Source organism: Gymnoscopelus braueri (assembly GCF_963280865.1).
Source record: "Gymnoscopelus braueri genome assembly, chromosome: 4".
In the NCBI taxonomy this organism is placed as follows: domain Eukaryota; kingdom Metazoa; phylum Chordata; class Actinopteri; order Myctophiformes; family Myctophidae; genus Gymnoscopelus; species Gymnoscopelus braueri.
In genome coordinates, this window is record NC_137605.1 from 53774264 (window position 1) to 53800049 (window position 25786).

The 25786-nt window shown below is 40.0% G+C and overlaps 2 protein-coding genes across 3 annotated transcripts in view; one reads left to right on the forward strand and one right to left on the reverse strand.

Annotated features, from left to right (window-relative positions):
• Positions 1-693: 693 nt before the first annotated feature.
• Positions 694-10903, forward strand: cmtm7 (CKLF-like MARVEL transmembrane domain containing 7). Its single transcript, XM_080426797.1, has 5 exons — positions 694-904; positions 1848-2024; positions 6668-6766; positions 7317-7398; positions 9436-10903. Exons 1-5 carry the CDS (start codon positions 794-796, stop codon positions 9447-9449), a joined length of 483 nt encoding a protein of 160 aa, XP_080282923.1. The 5' UTR covers positions 694-793; the 3' UTR covers positions 9450-10903.
• An 8850-nt stretch (positions 10904-19753) lies between these two features.
• cmtm6 (CKLF-like MARVEL transmembrane domain containing 6) overlaps positions 19754-25786 on the reverse strand; it is a 28382-nt gene continuing 22349 nt past the window's right edge. Inside the window, exons 3-6 of one of the 2 annotated variants that reach the window (XR_013933046.1) lie at positions 24322-24498; positions 23927-24025; positions 21639-23187; positions 19754-21474 (exon numbers count right to left, since the gene is read on the reverse strand). Coding sequence is in view for 1 of the 2 variants with exons in the window: in XM_080426638.1 (XP_080282764.1) it covers positions 23017-23187; positions 23927-24025; positions 24322-24498 (447 nt within the window). In the remaining variant the exon portion in view is untranslated. Of the gene's footprint in view, positions 23188-23926; positions 24026-24321; positions 24499-25786 lie in introns of both variants that reach the window. The other variant, XM_080426638.1, reaches the window with a different exon arrangement.

Below are 25786 nucleotides of genomic sequence, written 5' to 3' on the forward strand. Positions count from 1 at the left end.
CTTTCCCTCTAGAGAGAGAGAGAGAGAGAGAGAGAGAGAGAGAGAGAGAGAGAGAGAGAGAGAGAGAGAGAGAGAGAGAGAGAGAGAGAGAGAGAGAGAGAGAGAGTGTATGTGCGCGCGTGCGCGTGCAGGCGCGCTGTAAGAGGATGGATCCCATAGTTCACAGGGACGGACCCTCACTATTGGTTGTCATGGAGGAGTGGGCGTGGTAGAAATAGCAGAATAAAACTTAGGTTATTTTGATATAATGTATCCATGAGTTCCTCTTGGTGTTCATATAGCCTCAGATATACTTGTAGGCTACAAACTATTCGTAGATCTAAAAAAAAAAATAATACTGGTGGTTGCCCTGACAACTGGTGGAAAGTAACGGAGTACATGTACTTTTACTTTTATTACTTTAAGTATATTTTGATGCCAATACTTTTGCACTTTTACTCAAGCACATTTTGAATACGGGACTTCTGTAACAGAGTATATCTACACTGCAGTATTGATACATTTACTTTTCCCACCACTGCATACGCAAACTATTTGTAGGGCTAAAAAAAATAACACTGCCAGTTGCCCTGACAACCACCCCAACCACCCAATCACAGTCAAGTCACGGCCTCCGGGCGATGGGAACTATAGAGTGCCCTGTTAATGGTCGCTTGTTCCTGAAAAAAAAAAGAGAAAGAAAAAAGAGCTCCACCCTGTTTGAAACATCATCACAACGGGTCCACTAGTAGTAGCTGTTAATGTGGATACATTGTGGATACATTGTATCGTTAAATAGTTACATTGTAACAGAATGTCGCACACCGTGGTGACAACGACCACCACCACCAGCAGCTCAGATGGAGGCTTTCTGAACCTGGGATACTTTCGCTCCGTGCCGGGCTTACTGAAGATCGCACAAATAGTAAGTTAAGTTTAAAAGAAAAGTTTCAACTGCATGGGTTGGGTTGTTGTCGCGATCGCCGAAAAAGAACAGATCTACAAGCTCACCACGCGTCGCTTCCTGGGGTCATCAGTTTACTCTGCTCTCCTTGGGAATCCCAAGTTGGGACGCGATGATGAAAATCAGTGATGGTGTAGAAATACTCTGTTACAAGTAAAAGTATACATTGAGTAAAAGTACAAAAGTATTGGTATCAAAATGTACGTAAAGGACCAAAAGTATAAAGTACTCATACTCATTATGCAGAATGTCCCCATTTCACAAGTTTTCTAATGTATGTATTTTTTTCTAAAACAATCTTTTGAAAATAGCAGATCTACAAGCTCACAATGAGCTTGTAGATCGGCTATTTTCAAATGGCCGAAATGTATATAGGGCTGAAGTGGTTAATGTATGTTTTGTATAATCAAAATCTACAATGTAGCTACTAAAGTAGTGGGTTCATAAATATTTATATATATATATATATAGGATATATATATATAAGCTATATATATACACTTTTTATTTTTTAACAGCTAAACGGGACACAGAATCAAGTAGCCTAATGTATGTCTTTGGGGAAATGAAGCAGCTGTTGTCTGACATCGACATGGGGATCTGATCCTTAACTGTTCTACCACAATAACTATAGCTCTGTGGAAGCCCATTTCAGAGAGCTTGATCAGAGAGAGAGACTATTTCTCACATGCATTAACCTGGCCAATGCTGGATACTGAAACCTGAACATGCTGGTTGTCAGTTGTCAGCCCATTAACCCGCGCGCGTGTGTGTGCGTGCGCATACATTATGCTGAGCATGTTTCTGTCCTTACAATTGGTTGCATTAGAATGTTCTATAAAGGTGTTGCTCTGCAATGAGAAGGTCAGCTAAATGACTAACGTGTGTGTGTGTGTGCGTGCAGATCACTCTCCTCATAGCCTTCCTGTGTGTGCACTGTGCACGAGCATGGACCGACTACCACTCCTACCGTTACTTTGAGGTGGTGACCCTCTGGTTCCTGTTCGCCTTCCTCATCTTCTTCCTCATGTACATCTTCAGACTGCAGAAAAAAATACCCTGCATCAACTGGCCTCTCACTGTAAGTATTGCGTGTGTGTGTGTGTGTGTGTGTGTGTGTGTGTGTGTGTGTGTGTGTGTGTGTGTGTGTGTGTGTGTGTGTGTGTGTGTGTGTGTGTGTGTGTGTGTGTGTGTGTGTGTGTGTGTGTGTGTGTGTGTGTGTGTGTGTGTGTGTGTGTGTGTGTGTGTGTGTGTGTGCGTCAGTGATGCTATGCTCATTTGGGAAGTGGTTGCACTCTATTTTAATGACGTCACGTGCACGCGTACGAGCACTACACGTGCACGTGCGCGCCCTCCCGCGCATGCGCATAAATGTTCCAAACAACAAACAAACAATGTTTTAAATGTAATTGTAGTCTTAGTTACATTGTTAATTTAGTTTGTATTTACTTTTCTAGTTTAAGTTAATTCAATTAAAGACATTGTTGTACACACAAAAGCAAACTTAAAATAATCAGACAACTTGTTTACTTGAACTACTTTATTTTGAGGAGAAAAAAAACAAGCGCACTGAGAAAGGTGTGTGTGTGTGTGTGTGTGTGTGTGTGTGTGTGTGTGTGTGTGTGTGTGTGTGTGTGTGTGTGTGTGTGTGTGTGTGTGTGTGTGTGTGTGTGTGTGTGTGTGTGTGTGTGTGTGTGTGTGTGTGTGTGTGTGTGTGTGTGTGTGTCTCGGGAGGGGGGGGTGAGTGAGTCAGGGTGAGACAGAGGAGAGTAGGGCGGGATGGAGATACGGGGGCAGACAGAGGGTGAAAAAGATGACACCTCCAATCTTATACATTGTATGTGAGGAGTGGTTGAACACACCTGACGACCTGAGCTATTGTTATGCTAAGTAGCCAGGTACTCGCTCAACGCATTCTTGCATGCACGCTCGTGCACCTCGCGTGCACGCGTGTGCACATCCGTGCATGTGCCTGCGCGTCCCCCTGGTCAAATAAGTGGTTGCACGGCGTGCAACCCCGTCCACTGAGCATTGCACCCCTGGTGTGTGTGTGTTAACCCTTTAAGACCTGAGGCCGATTCTACGGCTTCTAAATCCTAACTATATCAGTGATTTTCAAAAACTGTTCATGTCAAGGACCCCCAAAATTATATGTATTTGGCCGCGGACCCCCATCTCAAAATATTTTGCTACAGGGACCCCCAGAAGCAAAGATTTGAGTTAAAAATGTTCGCTTTGAAAAATATATAAATTCAAAGATTTGCAAAAATGTTCATGATCTTTCAAAAATAGCAGATCTACAAGCTCATTGCGCGGTGACGTGCTATGAGCTTGTATATCTGCTATTTTTGAAAAGCCAACCAATGTGCATTTGTTAGTCTCATTCATTTGTTCACTCTCAGAGTTACAAATGAATGAGGATTTTGTGTGTGCATGTGTGTGTGCATGTGCATGCATGCGTGTGTGTAAGACATCCGAAGGCTGATCTCAAAATTCTAAGAACCGTAGAGACAAAAAGAATGCTGCCTTGTTTTGAAAAATAATAGATGTCCATGAAAGAATGAAAGTAGTGTTTAACCACTTATTTAAAGGGGTATGAGCCCCCTAGGCTGATTTTTGTCGTTTGTTTTCCAGTTCCAGAGTAAAAACTACAGCAGATTAAAAACATGGCAGGCTAGTAAGCAACTCAGCTGCTTGGAGATAATCAAAATAATAGGCGTGTTCGTTTTAGATGTGCCCAGAGCCATGGGAGTGCCAATGTGCAAGCATAGACAGACAGTAGCTAACAGTATTGTCATTGCACATGGACACGCCTAAATCTAACACACCCATTAGTGATTTTTATTAGCCTCAGCTATGTTGCTTACACATCATTTCACATCACAACGCTTTGTGAGCTTGTAGATCGGCTTTTTTCGCTGTTCTCCAAATTTTTTATTTATTATTATTATTATAATTTTTCACCTAATGACACGCCCCGAAATAGGGACACCAGGTTGACAGTTGCTAAATTACTGAGGCACTCTCTCTATCTCCAGAAGTCTATATTTAAAGCTTATATCTTGGTGGTTCAATATTGGCAAACCATACAGGCACCAGCCGTCTTCCTCAGGGGAATCCCCCTGTTGCTGCTGGTATGCATCAACTGCAACCAGTGGTGGAACATGTACCTGAAAACCACACTTCACACAAGCCACATACACATATCTCACTAGAAAATCACTGAAAGAGAAAGTCACCTATTAGAATACCATTTGAGTAAAAGTCTTAAAGTTTTCTGAATTCCTAAATACAAACATCAGCCAGACTTTTCTCTCTCTGACTCTGAGCTTTTTCAAGTCTACTTGACATACTACTGTCTTACAGATGAAAGTGTTCAGATTAACAAAATGCATTTTTGACAACCATTTGCTTCAAATTTGAGATTTTGGAGAATGCTGAAATGTTATTCCCTCGTGATAGACAACAAATACAACATTTCATCCTGCAGATGGGTGGCTTGCTCCCAGGTGAGCGCTCGGTGCGGGGCAGTTAGGGGTTAAGTAGCCTCGTTGCCAGCCTTTACTCATCTCCGAGGAGAAAAGCCTGGTCACGACCTAATGCAGAGAGTGTCTATAGGGGTGGGACTTCCGTCATATGTATTTCCCCCTGAAACTATCTTTTTCGACCAATCACAACACTCGTTTCATTCATGGAGAATGTAAACAGATTAGTAAAGTGTCAACGGCAACGCCATTTCATTGGGCGGTACTTCCGCCAAATTCCGGTACTTCCGTTTAGACACTGAACCAGCTAGGTCTTGCCCAGCGTGGGGGTTAAGTGTCTTTCTTGCTCAGGGACACTTTGACATGTAGGTGGGTGCAGCAGAGGGAACTTTTGCCGGTTTCCTTCTGATTACCAGACGGCCTCTACCCACTCAGGTACGGCTGCCCCAAATAATGAACAGGGAGCAGACTAAAACTATGATGAAAAATGTTCTTCTACCTTTTTTCACTCATGAAACAAAAATAAACTAAGGTATGATGACTAAAACTGTGACTAAATCGATAAATAAAAACTAGACTAAAATGTTAGGGAGGGACTAGTGGAGAAGAGAGAACTAAGACAAGTCATTTTCTGCTTGGTTGCACGTGGGTGTTGTGCTCTGAAAATAGCAGATCTACAAGCTCACAACGTGTTGTAGCGCCGGCTATTTTCGGTATAAATAAATCCGGCATTATGACGCCAAACGGCCCGCCGAAATACATTTTTGACGACTAATCAACTACTGCTCTGCTACTAAATCTACAGTTGACTACTATCAACTGTAGATTTAGTTGACTAAAACCTTATGATATTTAGTCAACTGACACTAGACTAAAAGTCAACTGAAACTAGACTAAAACTATTCAAAAGACCATAACTAAAGCTAAACCAAACTTTGCTGTCAAAATCAACTCTGACAAGGAGGACGGAGGTCATTATTGAGAAATAAACCTCAGCGTGGTGATGCAACGGGCGGGGTCTTGCATCACCTGTTTCTGCTTTATTTCGATAGTGACAGTGAGAGAGATAAGGCAAGGCAGACAGTCCTGCCGGCCCGGGAGTCGAACCAGGGACACGCTGAAGAAGGCATGTTGTGCCTTATGTGGTGTATGCACCCATGACCATTAGGATATCGGGTCGTAATTTGACACAAAATAATTTCATTGATATGAAAAGGATTAGGGCTGCAAGTATTGAATATTTTCTTCGTGATTGATTACTTTTTCGATTTAATTGAATAATAAAGAAGCGTGTTTTTTTAAAATAATTGTATTGATGTTTTATATATCAACGAAGCAAGGTAAAACTATTCTAATATTTATTTTAATCTGATCATTTAATCTCATCAATCTTAAAACTTATTTTTTATACTTTGTTGTACAGTGGTATCGGCACAAATAGTGATGTCGCGATGCAACTGAAAACGTATTTTTGTATTGAAATATATTTCTTAAATGTATTCAATCTTTTAGTTCGATTAACTGTTGCACCCCTAAAAAGGATTTAATTGCTTCTGGTAAATAAAATAGTCCAATACCACAGGTGCTGTGAATGAGCTGATAACAGACCACAGAAGGCTGTGATTGACCACTCGACCAGCAGTCAACCAAGCTGTGTAATAAGAACATACATGTAGTAATACATCCATACATGTGGCCGAGGAAGTTCAACTTCCTCTGTTTGAGGAGAACAGGCTTGTGTTACGGTTTGCTGAAGTTGATCACACCTCTGATTGGTCAACGCCACTCGTGTGTGTGTGTGTGTGTGTGTGTGTGTGTGTGTGTGTGTGTGTGTGTGTGTGTGTGTGTGTGTGTGTGTGTGTGTGTGTGTGTGTGTGTGTGTGTGTGTGTGTGTGTGTGTGTGTGTGTGTGTGTGTGTGTGTGTGTGTGTGTGTGTGTGTGTGTGTGTTGTTATGTGGGTGTTAAGTGATATATTTCTTGGTCAAAACAAGTGTTAAATAGCTCTATATTCTGATGATAATCATTGAGTGTTGGTTCAGTAGGTCTCTCCGTCTCTCCAGCTCTTTAATAAACAGAAAATGCATTTTCGGGCCAGGATACCAATTTGTGTGTTCACCTAATAATGACATGCCGAAAATAGGTGGACATGCCCAAACCAGGTTAAAAACCCAACTGAAGATGCCAAAAAAAATCAACTGAAATGTAGAGTAAAACCATGAATGTCATGTGTCACGTGTAGGAGTTCCTGCACTACGCTGTGGGGACCCTCCTCATCCTCATCGCTTCCATCGTTGCCGCTGTGAAGAGCGGAGGCTACTCTGAATTAGTGGCTGGATCGGTACGTACAGCACACACTGCTTTATACTGGTATACATACACCAAACACACTGCTTTATACTGGTATACATACACCAAACACACTGCTTTATACTGGTATACATACACCAAACACACTGCTTTATACTGGTATACATACACCAGAGCCGTGTAAGAGAGAGTCGTGTCACACTTTGATCACGCTGCAAAGCTATGGGCTGTAGTTCCAAACATTGGAACTTCCTCATTGAGATAGACGGAGCATTTCCGCATTCCATTCTTACAATGGGAGTCTATGCTAGTGACGTAACTCTCTTTTCAACGGGTCTGACATTACACCAAACACACTGGTTTATACTGGTTTTTACTGGTTCATACTGGTACCGTATGTACAGTACTCTTAACACCACACAAGGGAGGGGTTTTGCAGTCCAGGGCAAGTTTGTCTTAAAAATGGCCCAAAATAGCATTTTTAATCAAAAACTGCTATTGACGTCTCCACGTGGATAGTAATGCAAGTGTGTGTCCTTTTGAATGAAATAAAGATAATTCAGCGATCTATTGTTTTGCAGGTGTTTGGTTTCATCGCTACATTCCTGCTGTCTGTCAGTCTGTGGACTTCTTACAGAGTCACCTGTGGCTCCCAGCAGACAGGTAAACAAACACTGATCCCTGCTACATCTGATCCTAGGTCAGTCACGTTACACATCAACCAATAGTAAGGCGTACAAGTATCCGATCCTACATCAGAGAGGACGCACAGGGTGGATCTGAATAGTAAAACTATAACCACTGTTTCTTGACCTTGATGGAAAACATCATGAGGTGAAGTAAAACTTTTAATTTTAGTGTAATTTTTTAGTAGCCAATTATTTTTACCACCTTTTTTTTCTCAAAACACATCCATATAAGGTGCATTCTTGTATGGGGACTTGGGGATCCTAGCCGTCCTGAGAACTAAACTAAACCCATTAAGACCTGAGGCTGATTCGACAAATGCCTTCTAAATCAGCAGTTCTAAAACCTTTTTGTGCCATTTAGATGTATTTGGCTGCGGACCCCCATCTGAAAATGATTTGAAATTATTCAACATTTTTCAAACGCTTAAAAGATTTTTCTAAAATGTTGTTTTAAATGCTGTTTTTGAATAGCCAACGCTGAAATCTAAAATGACACAGATGCTTTCCCGGTTAAGTCTTATGGGTGACCGACTGACCGGGCCTTTGCTGTCGCAGCCCCTAAGCTGTGGAACAACATGTCCTTCTCTGACAGATCTGCCCCCTCCGTTGAGATTTTAAATCCTCAAGACTCTTCTATTCACAAGCTTTTGAATCCCCTTGATAGTTGAATTTGTATTATCTTATAAGGGTTTGCTTTGTCGTCTTTAACGTTTTACTACTGACCGTCTACTATATGTTGTTTATTATTGACTGTTCTGCTCTGCTTATATTGCTTTGTTTGTACAGCACGTCAGAACAATGAGAGTTGTTTTTAACTGTGCTATATAAATACATTTGATTTGATTTTGATAAATAATCTACGCAAACAAGGGCAAGCATGCTTTGCTGGCAGATTGCCAAACCGACATTGCACAGGAAGTAAGTCTGTGATGTCATAATGACACAGTGGAGCCAGCAACCAGCCTGGACCCCTCTAGCGGGTGTGTATTTTTCCCTGCTCACACGTCCTTCTCACCCTTTCCACCCTGAACCGTGGTGTTGGGCCTGAATTATAATTAATTTCAAGGACCCCCAGTATGATATGCATTTGGCCCACGGACCCCCATTTGATACACATTTTGTATCTCTGGGTCCGGAATCTACACCGTAAAATCCTTTTGTACACTCTCATGCTTTGTATCTGAAGTTGAAACCAGGTCAACTTTTTGGTATCTTTGTAGGCTAGCTGTTGTATCTTTTGTAGCAGCTACAAACGTCAGATGAATCTTTGTATCTTTCATGTTGCTGGATTCCATTGAAAATGAATGGTACCAGGGTCCCTTTCGTCCCCTGGTATTTCACAGACCCAACGTTGAGAACCATTGTGTACCTGGTTACGTAATCGTGTGTCGTCCGTTGTACCTGACGTTACTGACATGCAGTGGTGGAAAAAGTACTCAAATTCTTTACTTAAGTAAAAGTACCAATACTGCAATATAAAAATACTCTGTTACAAGTAAAAGTGCAGAATTCAAAATGTACTTGAGTAAAAGTACAGAAGTATTGGCATCAAAATGTACTTAAAATACCAAAAGTAAAAGTACTAAAATTTTTGAAAATAGCAGATCTACAAGCTCACAACGCGTCGCGATGCGACACGTTGTGAGCTTGTAGATCGGCTATTTTCAAATAGCCTGTGTATAGAATAGGGCTAAAGTGGTTAATGTATGTTCTATAACATCATAATTTACATCTGCAAAGTAACTAGTAACTAAAGTTTTCAAATAATTGTAGTGGAGTAAAAGTACAATATTTGCCTCTGAGATGTAGTGGAGTAAAAGTATTGGAAATTGGAAATACTCAAGTAAAGTACAAATATCTCAAAATTGTACTTAAGTACAGTACTTAAGTAAATGTACTTTGTTACTTTACACCACTAGTGACATGAGGAAACAAGAAAACATTAGAATGACAATTATTGTGGAAACGTATGGTGATGCTGAATACTGCTGTTGTCTCCTCTCCTCTGCAGGTGCAGCAGTTTAAAGGGGATCGTTATTGGAAAATGTCACAAACTACAGAGGTGATGGACTAACTGATTGAGGACCAGTGACCTCAGAACAGCTGTAATTAAACACACACCACACAATAATCTAACCTTGATAACAGAGACATTTAATTGCACCTAAGCAGCTAAAGGTACATGTTTTCAAAGTCAGACGCCAGTTTCAGTTCTGACTTTTAGCAGCATAATAGATAAGCACTTGAGCCTTATTTGCCTGATTTGATATGCTGTCTTACAACCAGTTGGCTTTGAACTGGTGATGAAGTGATTTAAGTTTTTTATTTGAAGAAGAATATTTTGGAGTTGTGTTGCTTTTCTATGTTAAAAGAACTGATTTGAACTGTTTGGATTTGTTGCACGTTATGAATTGAAGGCTCACTAAGTCGGCTCTGATTGGTCGGACCACATTAGAACATGGGTCCGATCATTTCATATAATTAGAGCTCTGGGTGCTTGTCAAGACACAGACTTTTAAGGGCTGTCCACACCAAGAACGATACTAGTAGAAATACTATGAACTACGACAGTGGCGAATGATATCATCACTTTCAGAGCAATTTCATGAATAGAAAGACTGACTGCCAATCAAAATCCATCTGAATTTCCAGGGCGTCACATTCTGCATGTTTACTGAACATTTATCGTTCATTCATCAGTGGACGCTCACATCACTATCCTTATAGTTCTCTTTATAGTTATCAGCCTAGGTGTGGGCGACTCTTTAGACCAGAGGTGCACAAACGTTTTCTGCAATGAACCATCCATGATTATAATCACCCAAACCAATGTAGTATTTATTCATGATTAACTGCTTAAGCCCAACATACTTTGTTGTAAGACGATTAGCAAAATGTGCCAATCCACTATGCTAAGTGTCACGATGGAACATTTTGTGAGTTATTTCGAGGAAAAACTCAAACAAACAACATGGTTGACTGAAAAAGACCCTGTCCTTAAAAGTACATATACTATACAAATGTATGTAACACCTACCAGTAAACAACATACAGTAGGATTAGCAGCAAATTCACTTATTAGCAAAATAATAATAACTCAGAAAGTGAGCATTTGATATTTGAACAGCATGTTGCGATTCTAATCCTGCTGTACACAACTCCGTAACCCAATAGATAACTCCCATGACCTAAGTTTGCACCACTGAATTAGACTGTGTATGATGATAGTGTTATGATGTGCTGTGAGGTTTTTCTGTAAATGCATGCCAAAAAAAGGAAAAGAAACGACTATCTAGCTACTGTATTTTATTATTTGTATCTTTTATTATTTAATTTTTTTGTGGCTGTTTTCTACAAACCAGTTCAGTATTTAAGTGCTTTTATTTCCTGTCGGCATGTGCCCGATATCCACTGGACAAAAAAAAAAAAAAGTTTCAAAGTGCTACCAAATGTTTTATTAAAGTGTTTTTTTCACAGTATGGAGATGGCTCTGTCTTGCATGAAGCTGATGTATGAATAGGTCCCTCAGTTTAGAGCTTAAAGGTATCATGACATTCATTTTCACTTTTTTTATTTTCAATGTTTTATTTGGGGTTTTATGACCTCAATTACACCCAAAAAAACTGAACTTAGAACATTCAGTGGATTTTCTGTGGTCTGGGGTTTTCTGAATAATTAGGCTGAAAAGTAATCTGAGCTTGGCCCTTCGACAGTGAGGTCACAGTCGATTAATCCCGCCCACTCTCCTCCTCGCCCCTCCCCTCCCCTATCCTTTCCTTTGGGGGGGGCGGAGCAGAGGCGATGATTGACAGGCAAAATCCCTCACCAGCGACACCCGCAGGCAAAGATTTATTTTTTCATTGCAGTTGAAAAGGCTTTAGAAATGTGAGAGAAAAACACCTGCCATGGATCACTGGAATGGAATTTTCACTTAAAACTTTTTGTACACTTTTGAAGGACCAGGACAAAGACTTTGAATGTGGTGTAAAAGTGAATGTCATGATACCTTTAAGTTTGATTTATACTCCTAAACCAATCTACAAGCTCACAATGTGTCACACTGCAACATGTTGTGAGCTTGTAGATTGGCTATTTTGGTGCATGACACAGACAAACAACTATTTAAAGTAATACTAGGTAACCTTTTCAACAAAACTAAAGTTAAATTGTATATCTTTTGTGAGTGGCAAAAGTTTCACAACACCCACTCCATGAATTTCACCCCCGGAAGCCTTTTATTTATATATTTTCTATTGAACGATGTCGGGGGGGACTTTCCTGGGAAAATGACGTCATCTGGCCGGAAAACGGAGGCGGAAATGCACTGGTTTCCTGTTTGGCCAGGAACTACCGCAACGGTTTCCTGTTTGGCCAGGAACTACTGCGCTAATAACAAAAAGGAACCTCACGCTGATTTTAAGAGAATGTAGGATTGGAAGATCGAAAAAGAACAGAAAAAGAAAGCACAGCTCATGGTAACTAATGCTCCACTGGCTAAGAGAAACGATCCGCAGATAGTATAAAACAATTAAAAGAACGCTTTTTGAAACGCTTCCGGCTTCCGGTGAAAACAAATGGAATTCTGGGTAATCGAGGACTACGGAAATTGTATGCAGTGACGGTAGTGACCAGCAGAGGTTGCTAAAAATCGTTATTTGTGAATCTGCATTGTACAACTTTAACTCAGCCAGAATGCCTGGAGTCAGAGATAATGTAGTTTTACCTCATGTTTATGTCTCATAGATAGCAGATGGTTGATTAAAATATATCAATTTCATTGTCAAGCAATCTGATAGTGACAAAATGATAAATAGGCTTTATTGAATGATTATATTCACTCACATATTTTATGTATTGGTCTGTTTATAATAATAGGAATCATACATCATCTGGTTCATGTAAACGCCTTATTCAGATATTATATTAACACAATACTGAAGCATGTCAACATTGCTGTCTCCATGGTTCCAGGAATGTACAGTAAACAGTCCTGTTGTCATGGTTACGTACCGACATCAACACTATCACCTCACTTCCTGTAAGACTGTTACTAGCTGAACATCTAACGGCCGGACTGTTATCAACAATATGAAGATGATAACCAGTTGTCATGGAAACCGTCATCAACCAGTTACCATGGGAACCAACATCTAACCAGTTACCAAGGGAACCAATATCTAGCTAACTTCAAAGCCAGACGGAACAAGAGCATGTTATTAAAGTGTTCACAGACAGACAGACAGACTGACAGTCATTAACGGCTACATCGTACACTAACGTATAGTATTCGCCATGAAGTTTAGTTGAAATTTAATTAAGTCACATCAGAGAATGTTATAGTTTTAGTGTTATAGTTTTAGTGTTAATGTAAAGTGCTTTTCATTAAGATTGATATAAAAATATCACTTCAAAATAAACACAGACTGTATATAAAGTATGGTCTATTGTGTAACAGTATATTCTTCCAACATGAATAAGGGAAGACCAGTGGAAATACATGTGCTGTTTTGATTATTTTCAATGAACTTCTCTAATGACCTCAAGCTAGTGATAAGCCATGTCCTTGGAACACAGAGCAGTCTGTCTTTGAAGATCCTAAATCTTTGAAGTGACTTTAAATATTCAGGCTGACTCCAGGCCAGAAAAGCAAACTGTTTACATTATTTATTTAAACACTCAGTGTTTATAACGAAGGACCACCAGTGACTGATCCACAATCAGTTAAAGACAAACCTTAATGCATACACACATGGTGGGAATAGAACCGTTAACTGTGGCAGTGTTAGTGCCTTGCTCACAGGCCCGGGTTGTCGTTAGCTTTCCTGTTCGATGTTAAGGAATGAGCGAGCATTAGCCTCCTAGCGTGTGTGCTGCGGCTAATGAGCTAGCAGCACATTATCATGCTGTGTATCCACTATATATTCTATATCATACATGGGCAACTGGCGGCCTGGGGGCCACATGCGGCCCCCACCTTCACTTAATGCGGCCCGCAGGTTCATATCGGAACACTGATATATTATTGATTTCAGCTGTCCCAATTCCAAACATGCAAACATGACCCGCTTTAATTACTTCAGTAGCTTATTAGTAGCTTATTCACTAGTATAAAAATTCTATTGTCTTTTTTATGTCCAATGTATTTGTATTTAAGTTCATAAAGTTAACATAAGTATAATCTCTCAAGAACAGCTTCTGCACTGCGTTGGAATCTGTCGGGGAGGTTCGTCATAACATGTGCGCATGGGCGTGCCTTCAGATCAGGAAGCAGGCCGCGCTTTACCCAATCAAATGTAGTGGGCGGGATTCACGTGTCCGTCGATCCTTCCCCCCTCGAAACAAACCGAAACTAATTTAACAATAGCGTCCGCGGAGCAGACAAAACCACGGAAAGATATTCACATTTTAACTTACTCTTTCATCATAGAAACAAGTGGGCTTATAACCAATACGATCCATGTTCTCTGGGAGAAGTGGTGTTAGTGTTCCGTGTAGAAATATTGTTAGTGGGAATGAAAACATAGTCGCACCAACCGGAAGTGATGCGCTGAAGGCATACAACAAACACCGGTTTCCTTGCGCTCTGGCGTTACGTTTTCTTCCGCCCAGAGCCAACAGACATAGAACAAACAGCAGAGGGCGCTGTTTTTCATTTTCAGTTGGCGATGGGTTCCCAGATTGACATAAGTATAACTAAATGCATTTGAAATGAAACAAAACATTTACTTTTCAGGATTCCAATTTAAAAATAGCAAAAAAGAATTCAGGATTCCAATTAAAAAATAGCAAAAATAGCAGATCTACAAGCTCAAAACGCGTTGTGTGTGTTTTGAGCTTGTAGATCTGCTATTGTTGCTACTTTTGTGACATAGAATGGTGAAGTATGGCATTCATTTATGAAAATAAAATACGGAGATAAGAGGTGTCTGCCTGACAGTATGCAATGTGGCCCTCTGGAGTGAGTGTGGAAATATAGTGGCCCGATCCATCATCAAAGTTGCCCACCCTTGTTCTATATGTTCAGTACATCGATATGCTGTACAGGTGGGTTTGTACTTTGTACTGGTGATGGGGAGAGAGGTGATGACGTGATTTAGTTTTTATTTATGAAGTATATCTTAAGTGTTGTGTTGCTTTTCTATGCATGTTAAAAGAACATTTATTCAAACTGATTAAAGCTGGATTTGTTGCACATTATCAATTAAAGGCTCTTTTCACCATGTTTTGGTTTTGGCCCGGTTTGTTCAGCTTTTAATGCCTAAATCCCATATATATTTGCCATTGTTTGCCAATTTTCACCTATATTGACATACCCAGTATAGGGATGCTAGGTTGAAAGTGATTAAAGGGGTATATCACCTAAAAACTAAATAATTCACTAAAATAATTTGTCTACGCCTGAGACAGACATTCAGACATTTCAATAAAACCAAAGTTTGAACGTCATACTGCTGTGATTTGAGTGAAATGAGCTGTTTGTTGGTGAAATGTCCCTTTAAGCAGAGTGGCAGGAGGGCTGTTGGGCGTGGCCCGTATTTACTGGAGATTACTGTTACTCATATTTACTCAAGTCTGTGGTTCACTGCTAGTTTCTAAACACTCTGAACACACAAGACCACACGCACGTACGCACACACGTCTTCACTTACAGAAATGTAAGCATTACAAAGTTTCGGTTTCAAATGTTGAACTTTTTTAAAGAGATGCCTGATGAAGGTCAGCTCAACCAAAACATACTTCTTTAAAGGCATTTTGAAGGTGAATTTGACTGAAACATTATACTTCCTGTTGCATGTTGTCTCCTACGCACCTGTCTGTGTAAGTAAGCAGTAAGGTGTGCAAAATAACTTTGCCTGTATAACATTCTGATGGAAATTCGGAAAACAACAGTTCTCCTTGTAGTGTGATGACGATACTGCTTAACTGCTTTCGTGTTCCTATTTTGGGCAGGTCAAGACTCATTATAATATTACAGGCCAAAAGTTTGGGAGATTTAGAAAATAGCAGATCTACAAGATTGACTGTTTTCGTGCAACACTATCGTACAACGAAGCATAAAAATAGGGCTTAAATAACAAGAGTTGTTCTATCATTAGAGGAGGAGAGAGAGGAGTGGAAGGAGTGAGGAGGAATGTTTGTTTGGATTAGAGAGAGAGAGAGAGAGAGAGGTATGAGGTATGGAGCGAGGATTGAGGAAGAGGAGAGGCTGGGAACTATGACTCATGGTTCAGTGTGTGTGTGGGGGGTGGTTTCACTCAAACACGCGCGCACGCACACACACACACACACACACACACACACACACACACACACACACACACACACACACACACACACACACACACACACACACACACACACACACACACACACACACACACACACACAAAACAGGTTCTTTCATCTCTTTTTATTGATCCAGGATTTATTCATATAGGCAACGTTTTGACATTCAGACATAAACTGTTGTTTTACTGGTGTATGTGTATTAATGTTGTAGTTCTTTATTTTTGCAAACTGTTTATCACTTCAGGTTGACAAAGAGCTCCACCTACTGGATGCCTAATGTAATGGCACTACTTTTTTTTTTTTGTGAACATACTTACTGTACACTGTATCCAGTTTGTGTCAGAATGTAGTTTAAAGGAGTAGTTCACCCCAAAAATTACTTATTTTCTATCAATTACTCTTACTTAAATAAAAAAACTAAAAATACTGAAATTTTCAAAAGAAAAATAATCAATACACAATATATTTATTTGTTTTGGGTCCCAAAGAAACTTTCAAACTTCTCTTTTGGGTTTCGAGCTGCAAAAGTTTAACCCATTTTGGGCGGGAACCGCTATTTGTAACTATACTATACCCAAGACGCGAACCCCTTGTTGCTATGTACAGTAGCAACATATATTTTTTGTAATTTTTGAATACATATTTGAAGTTTTTCAGAAAACTTAGGTCAGGATTTAGAAGGCGTTTTTAGAATCAGCCTCAGGTCTAAATGGGTTCAGCGTTAGAGTAGGGTAGGGCAGGCTTCAGGTTCCAGCATTCACAGCCATATAGGAGAATGGACTCTGCAGTCGCAGAGAAGAAGCTGCTTGATATGTCAGTCTAAGTTGAACTTCCACACACTGACCATGCCATTCAGACCCCTTTCACGGAACCGGCCGTGAACTGGCCCGCGTTTCCACCAGTTTTAAGCAGAACCATTGTACATTCACAGCTGAATGGTTAGAGAGCCAACTGGGGACAGTTGCCTCAGTTTCGATTCCAGGCCTGGCCAGCAATGTGTCGAACATATGACCTGTCTAAGTGTCCATTTCATGCGGGAAATTCAATAGTCAATGACCCATTCATTTTTTTATAATGATGTTTCGCTTGCTTTTGCTATTGTTTATATCAAATCTGCATCTTACAACCTATAGAATATTGACAGGGCCACTTTGGTTTCCAAAACTAGTATTTTTTGGTTCCAGTTCCGAGCCAACTTTTACGGTTCTGAACCAATTCATTTTCAGTGGAAACACTCTGAACTGGTTCAAAATTAGGCGGGAAAAAAGAGCAGAACCGGTTCAACCCTGGTGGAACAGGGGCCTCATTGAGTGTGTGATCTAAATCAGTGCTTCTCAAAGTGGGGACCAGGGACCCTCAGGGGTCCTTGGGGGGGGGTACCAGGGGGTCCCCAGCAAAATGAGGAACAGTTGAACCACTTCAACCCCATTTTATACTTTGGCTGCAAACTCACAAATGAAGAATACCCTGACAAATGTGGACACCATGCATTAAAAGATGTGTAACACTGGTTTCTTAAAAAAATGGCCTGAAAACAACACCTATCAGGGGACCAATCGGGGAGGTAAATGTAATTTTCCCCGTCTCATTTGTACATAGTGTTTGTTTTCGTTGATATGTAATATTGTGTTAATTGTGTATGCCATGTTGATGAATTGAACACGGACCACAATGGAATAGTCCTTTTAGCTTTATGTATTACTGTACACGTGCCGTTTACATTTCTGACTAATAAAGTATTCAATCAAACAAGTCACTATTTTTGTAACATTCAGAAAAATCCTGGAAAATCATATAAATCAATAATTTTTACAACAAAAATCTTCTTTTATGGGGGTCCCTGGCACAAAATATTTTCAGATGGGGGTCTGTAGCCATACACAAAACCTTGACATGACCTAAAATGTCTGAGAACCACGGATCTACTGTAAATGAATGCTCAAATATTTCATGATATTTTGGGTCATTAGGACCAGTGATTCTAAAATGAAACTGCCTAGGGGTAACCATGGTGTAACATGTTGAAATGGTACTCCCTCTTCCCAGCTCCAAACAACCACCAGCAAGAACGAAGGTTCAGCCTTTTTATGGGTTTTCGGGTGACTTCAGAGATGGCTACAGTCAAAACAATATACCAAATCAAAAGAAACACTACCCTAATCAAACACAGGAGAAAAACAAGATCAACTAAAAGACTACCCACCCCTACAAACCCAGGCAGTTAAAAACACAGAGACTTCTTACAAACATTCTACAAGTGCAACATACTGGCTGGCAGGAAGTGGAGAGAGGAGTATCGTAACCAAGGTTTCGAATTTTGAGAATAGACGTGGAAAAGATGTCTGGAGCGAATGTGGAAAACTGTATACCAGTCCTTTTAGAAGAAAAAATAAATTAAAAACGTATCTGTCTCAGTGTCTGTCTGTTTGTCTATCTATGTACAGTATATAATGTATAAATAAATAAATATTTTGGAATGATGGCCGTTTGCCATAGATTATTTAATAAACAAGAAATATATCTACTACAGTACTGTATAAATAAATACATATTGTGGAATGATGTTAAAGTTGTTTTTGCCATAGATTATTTAATAAACAAGAAATCCATCTACTACAGTACTGTATAAATAAATACATATTGTGGAATGATGTTAAAGCTGTTTGCCATAGACTATTTAATAAACAAGAAAAATGTAAGAATAATTTCTAATGTGTTTATATGGATGTCTAGCTGTTTTTGATATGTATTTGGCCGTGCAGGCGCGCATCTGAAAATTCATTTTTGTGCCAGGGGACCCCCTGAAGAGAAGATTTGTGTAATGAAATTCAAAATTATTTGATTTTTCAAACACTTTCAAGATTTTTCAAAAAATTCTCCAAAATAGCAGATGTACAAGCTCGCAGTGTGGCACGAAGTGACACGCTGTGATCTTTTAGCCTACAGTAGTAGGCTACTGTATATAGCTCAAATCTAAGCAGTTAATCAATACCAAACACATCACCTTTTCTTCTCATTTTCTTTCAGTCGTTTTTATGCATTATCTCAACACTCTTTATTTTATTACTTCTTTACTAAAGAAGTAATACAATATTTAGTCATTTATTTGTACCACTTTCTGGAGTAAATGCATTATGAGCAACATTTTCTATGTCATTGATAGGCCTACCCGTCAGTGAATGCTCCTGCCCCAGGCTGTTGATTACGATTGATAAATAACGTTGGGACGATTAAACATTAAGATAAATATGGAATGGTTAAGTTTAGAACAGTATTCTATTCTCAATGTTTCTTTACTAGTTAGTCTGGCGGTGGGAGAGGCAGTACCATGATATGACCACCAGATGTCAACAGCAGGAGACTGGTTGACTTGTCAACGTGTATTTCAAGATTCATTCTTCAGGGTAAGAAAAGCTTCAAAAAAGGAGATAAAATGTCTCTTAAAATGCAAAAATGAATCTGCAGAGTGCTCATGGCAATAATCTGTGCTACCCTGAGAGAAGGACATAGACACAACATTAGAGTACTGCTCCTCAAATACAAAAAATCATCTTCTAATAAAGAGTGCTTCATGAAAACCTCCGACACATGCCTCTATTTTTTGTTTGTTTTTACAATTAATTCAGTTTTTCTTTGCTTTTGATCTATTCCTTGTGCAAACAAAGTTATCAAATGTAAACTCACCAGGTTAACAGAAGTCATGACATACACGAGATAATGTACTTTTATAAATCTGTAACAACATAACCTGGTGGTTCTATTCTGAGCAGGTTATTATCAACATGTTCTTTTCAAAATGTATTTATTTAAAAATAAAACAACATAAAATGTTAAAACATTCCCAAAATAGGGAAGATAGCCAATCTACAAGCTGTGAACTTGTAGATCGGCTATTTTCGCTAATGATGTATATAGGGCTTCAGTGGTTACGTTAAATGCAGTCTGGAATAAGATCAATGTTCACAGTTAGCCAAAATGACGTAGCATCACTGAATAAAGTAAATGTTTCCTTCATAAAAAACACACCAGAGAGGTTTGACTCACGATTCAACACAGGCTGGTTTTACAGCATATTTCATTCATACAACATGGCAGACATTTTGCAGAAAAACAACATGTACACAACAAAACAATGTGAAAAAGAGGATTTATATCTCAAAATACAGGCTTATATTCTTATATGTTTTATTCCAGTGGTTTCTGAGAGTCAAAAACTAAAACAAACAAAAAATGGCATAGTTTGAATTACCAGCTTGCCACTCCGGACACAAAACATCTGGAAACAACCAAATGGACCTATTCCAATAACCTTTACACCCACCAAATTTTAAAAACAACAACAACAACATTCCAATGGTGGCCTGATCTATGTCGGTCTGAGTGGTTCTGGGTTTTCATTCTCACCAACTAGTTCCTAGTCTATAACATAGCAGAAATGCATGGAATGTTCACAAGGTTTAACGTTTACAAAGTATAATAAGCTGATGTACATTGTTGCCATTGATCCAAGTTGGTAAAAAGAGACACTACTGACAATCTAGTTTGTATAGTTGAGTTTGCCTGGACAAATATAGGCATGTCTGATGCACAGCCCATATATGGCCAATATGGAGATGCCCGATGCCAGCGCAAATTGCCACTGTTGGAGGCTGACAAACCAGAGCTTGATCAACGTGAGAGAGACAGAGGGAGAGATGGAGAGTGGGAGGGAGTGAGGGAGAGAAAGAGGTAGTGAGGGGGAGAGAGATAGAGGTTGTGAGGGGGAGAGAGAGGGATATGGAGGGGTTGAGGGAGAGACTATTTCTCTCACGCAATCACCCGGCCAATGCTGGGTACCGAAACCTGAAAACACTGATCAACTTCAGCGCAATAACTCAGACAAGCTGATAATGCAGAGCTTGTATGAGAAGAAATGTCATTACATGGACAGCAGGATGTTTGGGGATCAAACAAACGTTTCCGTTGTGAGTCATTTATGATGTCAATACTGACGTCAGTCATCTCCATATTTGGGCGCAGAACCGGGACAGATTATAGAGGCATGAACCTTTACAAAGCATAATTAATTAGCTGATATACAGTATTGGCATTGATCGAATGTTGATAAAACAGATAAACATGTGACGATATGAAGATAAACATTACACTGACAGTATACCTGGAGGATCAAAGCAAACTACGTTCAACAACAGAAATATACTTTGATGTGACAGGACAGGAAAAAACTTGTACATGAACAAGATGTTCTGATTGAAGAAACAGTAAATATAATGGATATCTTGTCATGACAGACCCCACACACACACCCACACACACACTTCTTCTATACAGTGAACAGGGGATCTCCGTCTCCACAGTTTTTAAAACAAATAATAAAAAGGCGATCACAAAAACCAGATGTGAGGATGTGATGTCTCGTTGTTTACGTGTGAGAGGAGGGAGTGGCTTGACCACAACAACACAGAACGAACCTGTCAGTCAAGTGGTTTCTAAGGACAGAACTAGAATGTGAACTGGAAACTGTTATGGTGTTAATATGAACTGGGATATGTACTGGAGACTGTTATGATGTTACTATGAACTTGGATATGTACTGGAAACTCTAATGATGTTAATATGAACTGGGATATGTAATGGAGACTGTTATGATGTTAATATGAACTGGGATATGTAATGGAGACTGTTATGATGTTAATATGAACTGGGATATGTAATGGAGACTGTTATGATGTCAATATGAACTGGGATATGTACTGGAGCGCTAGGTATACTCTTAGTTGCTTGTTTTAGAAGAGAATGCACTAAGGACTTCTGGTGATTAGTAGTTTTCTTCCCTACCTATGTTGAATGCACTTATTGTAAGTCGCTTTGGATAAAAGCGTCTGCTAAATGACTGTAATATAATGAGTCTCCTGTACTGGAGACTGTTATGGTGTCAATATGAACGGAAATATGTACTTCAGACTGTTATGATATTAATATAAACTGAAATATGTACTGGAGATTGATCATTGCATGCTCTTGAAAAGGAGCAGTACTAATAACTTGAGAAGACAGAAGCTGGAAACGTTTGCAACATTAAGTTGGGCCTGGGGCGACATTCAGATTTTAACCATGCTGAATAGTTGGTTTACTCAAGCAGATTGTTACCTTGCTTGACTGAATCGGACAGAAGCAGAAAGGTAATAAGTCTCTTGCGGTCACGACTTAATCTAAACTGGATCTTTGCGCATAATAAAAAACAATCTGCTTCGATCATATTTGGTCTTTTAGTTCATCACCGACTTAAAACAAATGAATTTAATTCTATTCAATACCCTTTAAGGCCTTTTTAAAAAATAAATATGAATTTACAATTATTTAAGACTTTTTACAGACACCCAACTGGATACGGTTTCGGGTTCTTTGTGTTTATTGTATATATTTTTTACTAATTCTATGACAGTGAAATCCACATGTGGATATTTCATTTTCATTAAAATTCATGTATTCAAATACAGTTTATTAACTGTTCAAGGGAGAAAAGCTGTGCTCAGATTGGTAGCTTCATGCAAACAAACATGGGAATGTATTGCTATGTAAAAGCAGGGCCACATTTCACTGAGAAAATGTAAAACAACATTTATATTTGTTATTTAGAGACATAGGATTTTACAGGCTCTGACCTACAATAGATTACAGTAGAGTTCCAAACTTCGGCATATTAAAAAATATAGATTTTTAAAAAGTAGAATATTCAGTGGGTTTAAAAACGTAATCTAAAAAGCTATTAAAAACGGATTGTCATGACCACTATATTCAATAGTTTGTGGACTTAAAAACCACTTGAACCCTATTATGCTTAGTTGACCAGGGGTCTCCCAAGGCTCTATGCTAGGTCTGTTAGTATTTCTCTCTACGCCAAATCTCTTCGTTGGATCTACGAGTTCACAACGCGACGCAACAGACACACGCTTTGTGAGCTTGTAGATCGGCTAATTACGGCTTAATGTTTGATAAAACATGGTCAAGAAATGTTTCAGGAGACGTTGCTTGGTTCTGTTATCAGGATGAATCTTCCAATGAGATTCCGTTCTAGAAATATTCTATGTTCCTGTGGAACATAGTAGTCTCAGTGTGTCTGTGTGCGTCTATGTGTATGTGTATGTGTATGTGTGCGTCTATGTGTATGTGAATGTGAATGTGAATGTGTTTGTGTATGTGTATGTGTATGTGTATGTGTATGTGTATGCGTGTGCGTGTGCGTGTGCGTGTGCGTGTACGTGTGCGTGTTTTGTGCCGTGTGTGAGTGTGTGCGTGCGTTTCATTCTGCATTGCCGTTGGCCACGGCATTCAGTGCCTGTGCTTCGGGTGCAACTGGAGTTTCGCCGTCGTTCTGTGCCGCTTTGGCGGATTTCTTAAAAGGAAAACCTTTTGTTTTAAGGAACAAACCAAAGTCCACAAAGAACGCCACGCTGGACAGGAAGCCAAACGCCTGGGAGACACACAGATACACACAGGTTAGAAAACACACCTCCAGGGTGTCGGGGAGAGAGTTCTGGAACTCTCTCTCCATGGACATTCATCAAAAGCCAACAAGAAATACAAGTGATCTCAGGAGTGACATGACGATGTCATTGGTCCGCTACATTTGTGGGAGGGGCCTGTTTATTTAGTGGGAGGGGCCTATTTCCTCAAATCGAAACGGCACGTGTCACGAACGCAGGATCCGATCGGCACCGAATTCAAATCTCACGTCGCGCGGCCTCCGACGGTATTCCTCCAGGAGTATCCCTCGAGTCCCGGCGGCCACGGCCGCGAATCGCGACCGGCGTCGGCGCAACCACACTTTGCAATTTCCCAGAATTGCGACGCGTCTAGTTATTATTAGCTCTACACTGGCTAACAGAGAGAGAGAGAGAGATAGCAATAGACAATAGGAGACAAGAGCAATAGCGGATGTCACTTGCCTAAAAGAACTGATCTACAAGCTATCGATTCCCGAGCCCGACAGACCGTTGCTGCGTGTCACTCCCCAGACTTTCCATGTTTCCTGTCAATCTATACTGTACTATCTATAAAGGCAGAAAAGACCAAAACATATATTTGAAAAAAAAAGGTTTGGATTATGGAGATACTAGGTTTTCACCCGACAGCAACGCTACAATATTATAGTTAATCTGAATGTGATAGTTCATTTAAATATGAGGTGGATAATCTGAATGTATATTCACCGCTGCAGATTGCTCCATGGCCGTCCCTTCGTTTTTCCCAGCAAACGTGATTGAGGCAACCAGGAACAGAACAGCAATCACAAGCGTGTACACAAAGTCCTGGAGCAGGTACACACACACATTTCAAGTGTTAATTACTTACAGTAAACTCTTTAAAAAAATGTCCGACAGTAAACTATTAATCAGTTTTGTCTACGATGAGTTTTGACACACACACACACACACACACACACACACACACACACACACACACACACACACACACACACACACACACACACACACACACACACACACACACACACACACACACACACACACACACACACACACACACACACACACACACACACACACACACACACACACACACACACACACACACACACACGTACCACTTTGGCCCAGCAGTCGATGCCCACTCTGGTGTGCAGGGGGGTGGAGAGGAGGATGAGGAGGAGGAGGGTGAAGAGGAAGGCCGTACAGCTGACAAACTCAAAGAAGTAGAGCGCTGTGCAGTTCATACAGCTGGTGACCACCTCCTCCAGCACGAACGACAGGAAGGACAGGATCTGGGAATCAAAATCAGGTTTATTGTCATATCACAGGTTTACAAGGTAAAAAATTGGGTGAAATTCGTTTTCGTACATCGTTCCCATCGCAACGTTATTTCCATAGAAAGAAGAGGGAGAGGAAGAAGAGGGGGAGGGGGAGGAAGAAGGGGGGGGGGCAAGTGGGAAGGGTCAAACAAGAGAACAACAAAAAGGCCAAAAAAACATTTTAAATTAAAAAAAAGTTTTAATTCCAAATAAATTCTGATATACCTAAAAAGGCAATCTATAACCTCACAACACGTTTGGAGTTTGTAGATCGGCTATTTTTTTGCCTGACACTGTCATACAATGAAGTATCAAATAGAGCTTAAAGGAGGTATAACTGTTATGCAAAAAGGGTTTTGTTAAAGTTAAAGGTCTATATTCCGATATTAATCGTTGCTATAGAGTGTTTGTTCAGAAACAGGGGTCTCTCCAGCTCTTAATTAAACAGAAAATACATTGTCAGGTTGGAATACAAATTTATCCTCACAGAAGTTATACAAACAAAATTCAACAAACTGCTTAGAATATATGAAAATGATATACTCTATTAACAGCAGTGTGTGTGTGTGTGTGTGTGTGTGTGTGTGTGTGTGTGTCTGCGAGACAGAATGAATGAGAGAGAGAGAGAGAGAGAGAGAGAGAGAGGAAGGGTTGTGTCTGTAGACGGGTGTGAGAAACAGGAAGGAACATGGCTGCTTCCCCATGGAGCCCACACACACACACACAAACCAATGTTTGTGTTGCATGTGTGTTACTACATGGGCTGATGGTGTGCGTGCCGGTTGTGTTACTGTCTGTGTGTGTGTGTGTGAAAAGACAAGGTTTTTAGGTGTTACTGTGTGCTTGTTCATGTGTGTCTGCGCACACACACACACACACACACACACACACACACACACACACACACACACACACACACACACACACACACACACACACACACACACAATAAATAGCAGTTCTTATCTGAACCTCCAGTTCCACTGCCTCTGCACCAAGCCAAGAACAGAGAGAATGACAGGAAATGTGTGTGTGTGTTAAAAAAAATCACTAATGACCCCCCACCCCCCAAAAGTCAGTCTAAATCAAAAGCTCAGTTGTTAAAAACACTTTTTCAATTATACCAGACATTGGGCTATAGAGGCAAGGCAAAAATTAACAGAAACAGTGTGAAGATTTTAAATAATGTGCAAAGTACAAGCGGTCCGTACGTAAAACTATTTACAAAAATGCAATTCAAAGTTCTTTGCAGAATAAAAAC

Excerpts from the sequence above, each read along its gene's own strand:
- cmtm7 (XM_080426797.1), top strand. The coding sequence starts at position 794 with ATGTCGCACACCGTGGTGACAACGACCACCACCACCAGCAGCTCAGAT. Across the intron at positions 2,025-6,667 it reads GCATCAACTGGCCTCTCACT|GAGTTCCTGCACTACGCTGT; the intron begins GTAAGTATTGCG and ends TGTCACGTGTAG. Across the intron at positions 6,767-7,316 it reads CTGAATTAGTGGCTGGATCG|GTGTTTGGTTTCATCGCTAC; the intron begins GTACGTACAGCA and ends ATTGTTTTGCAG.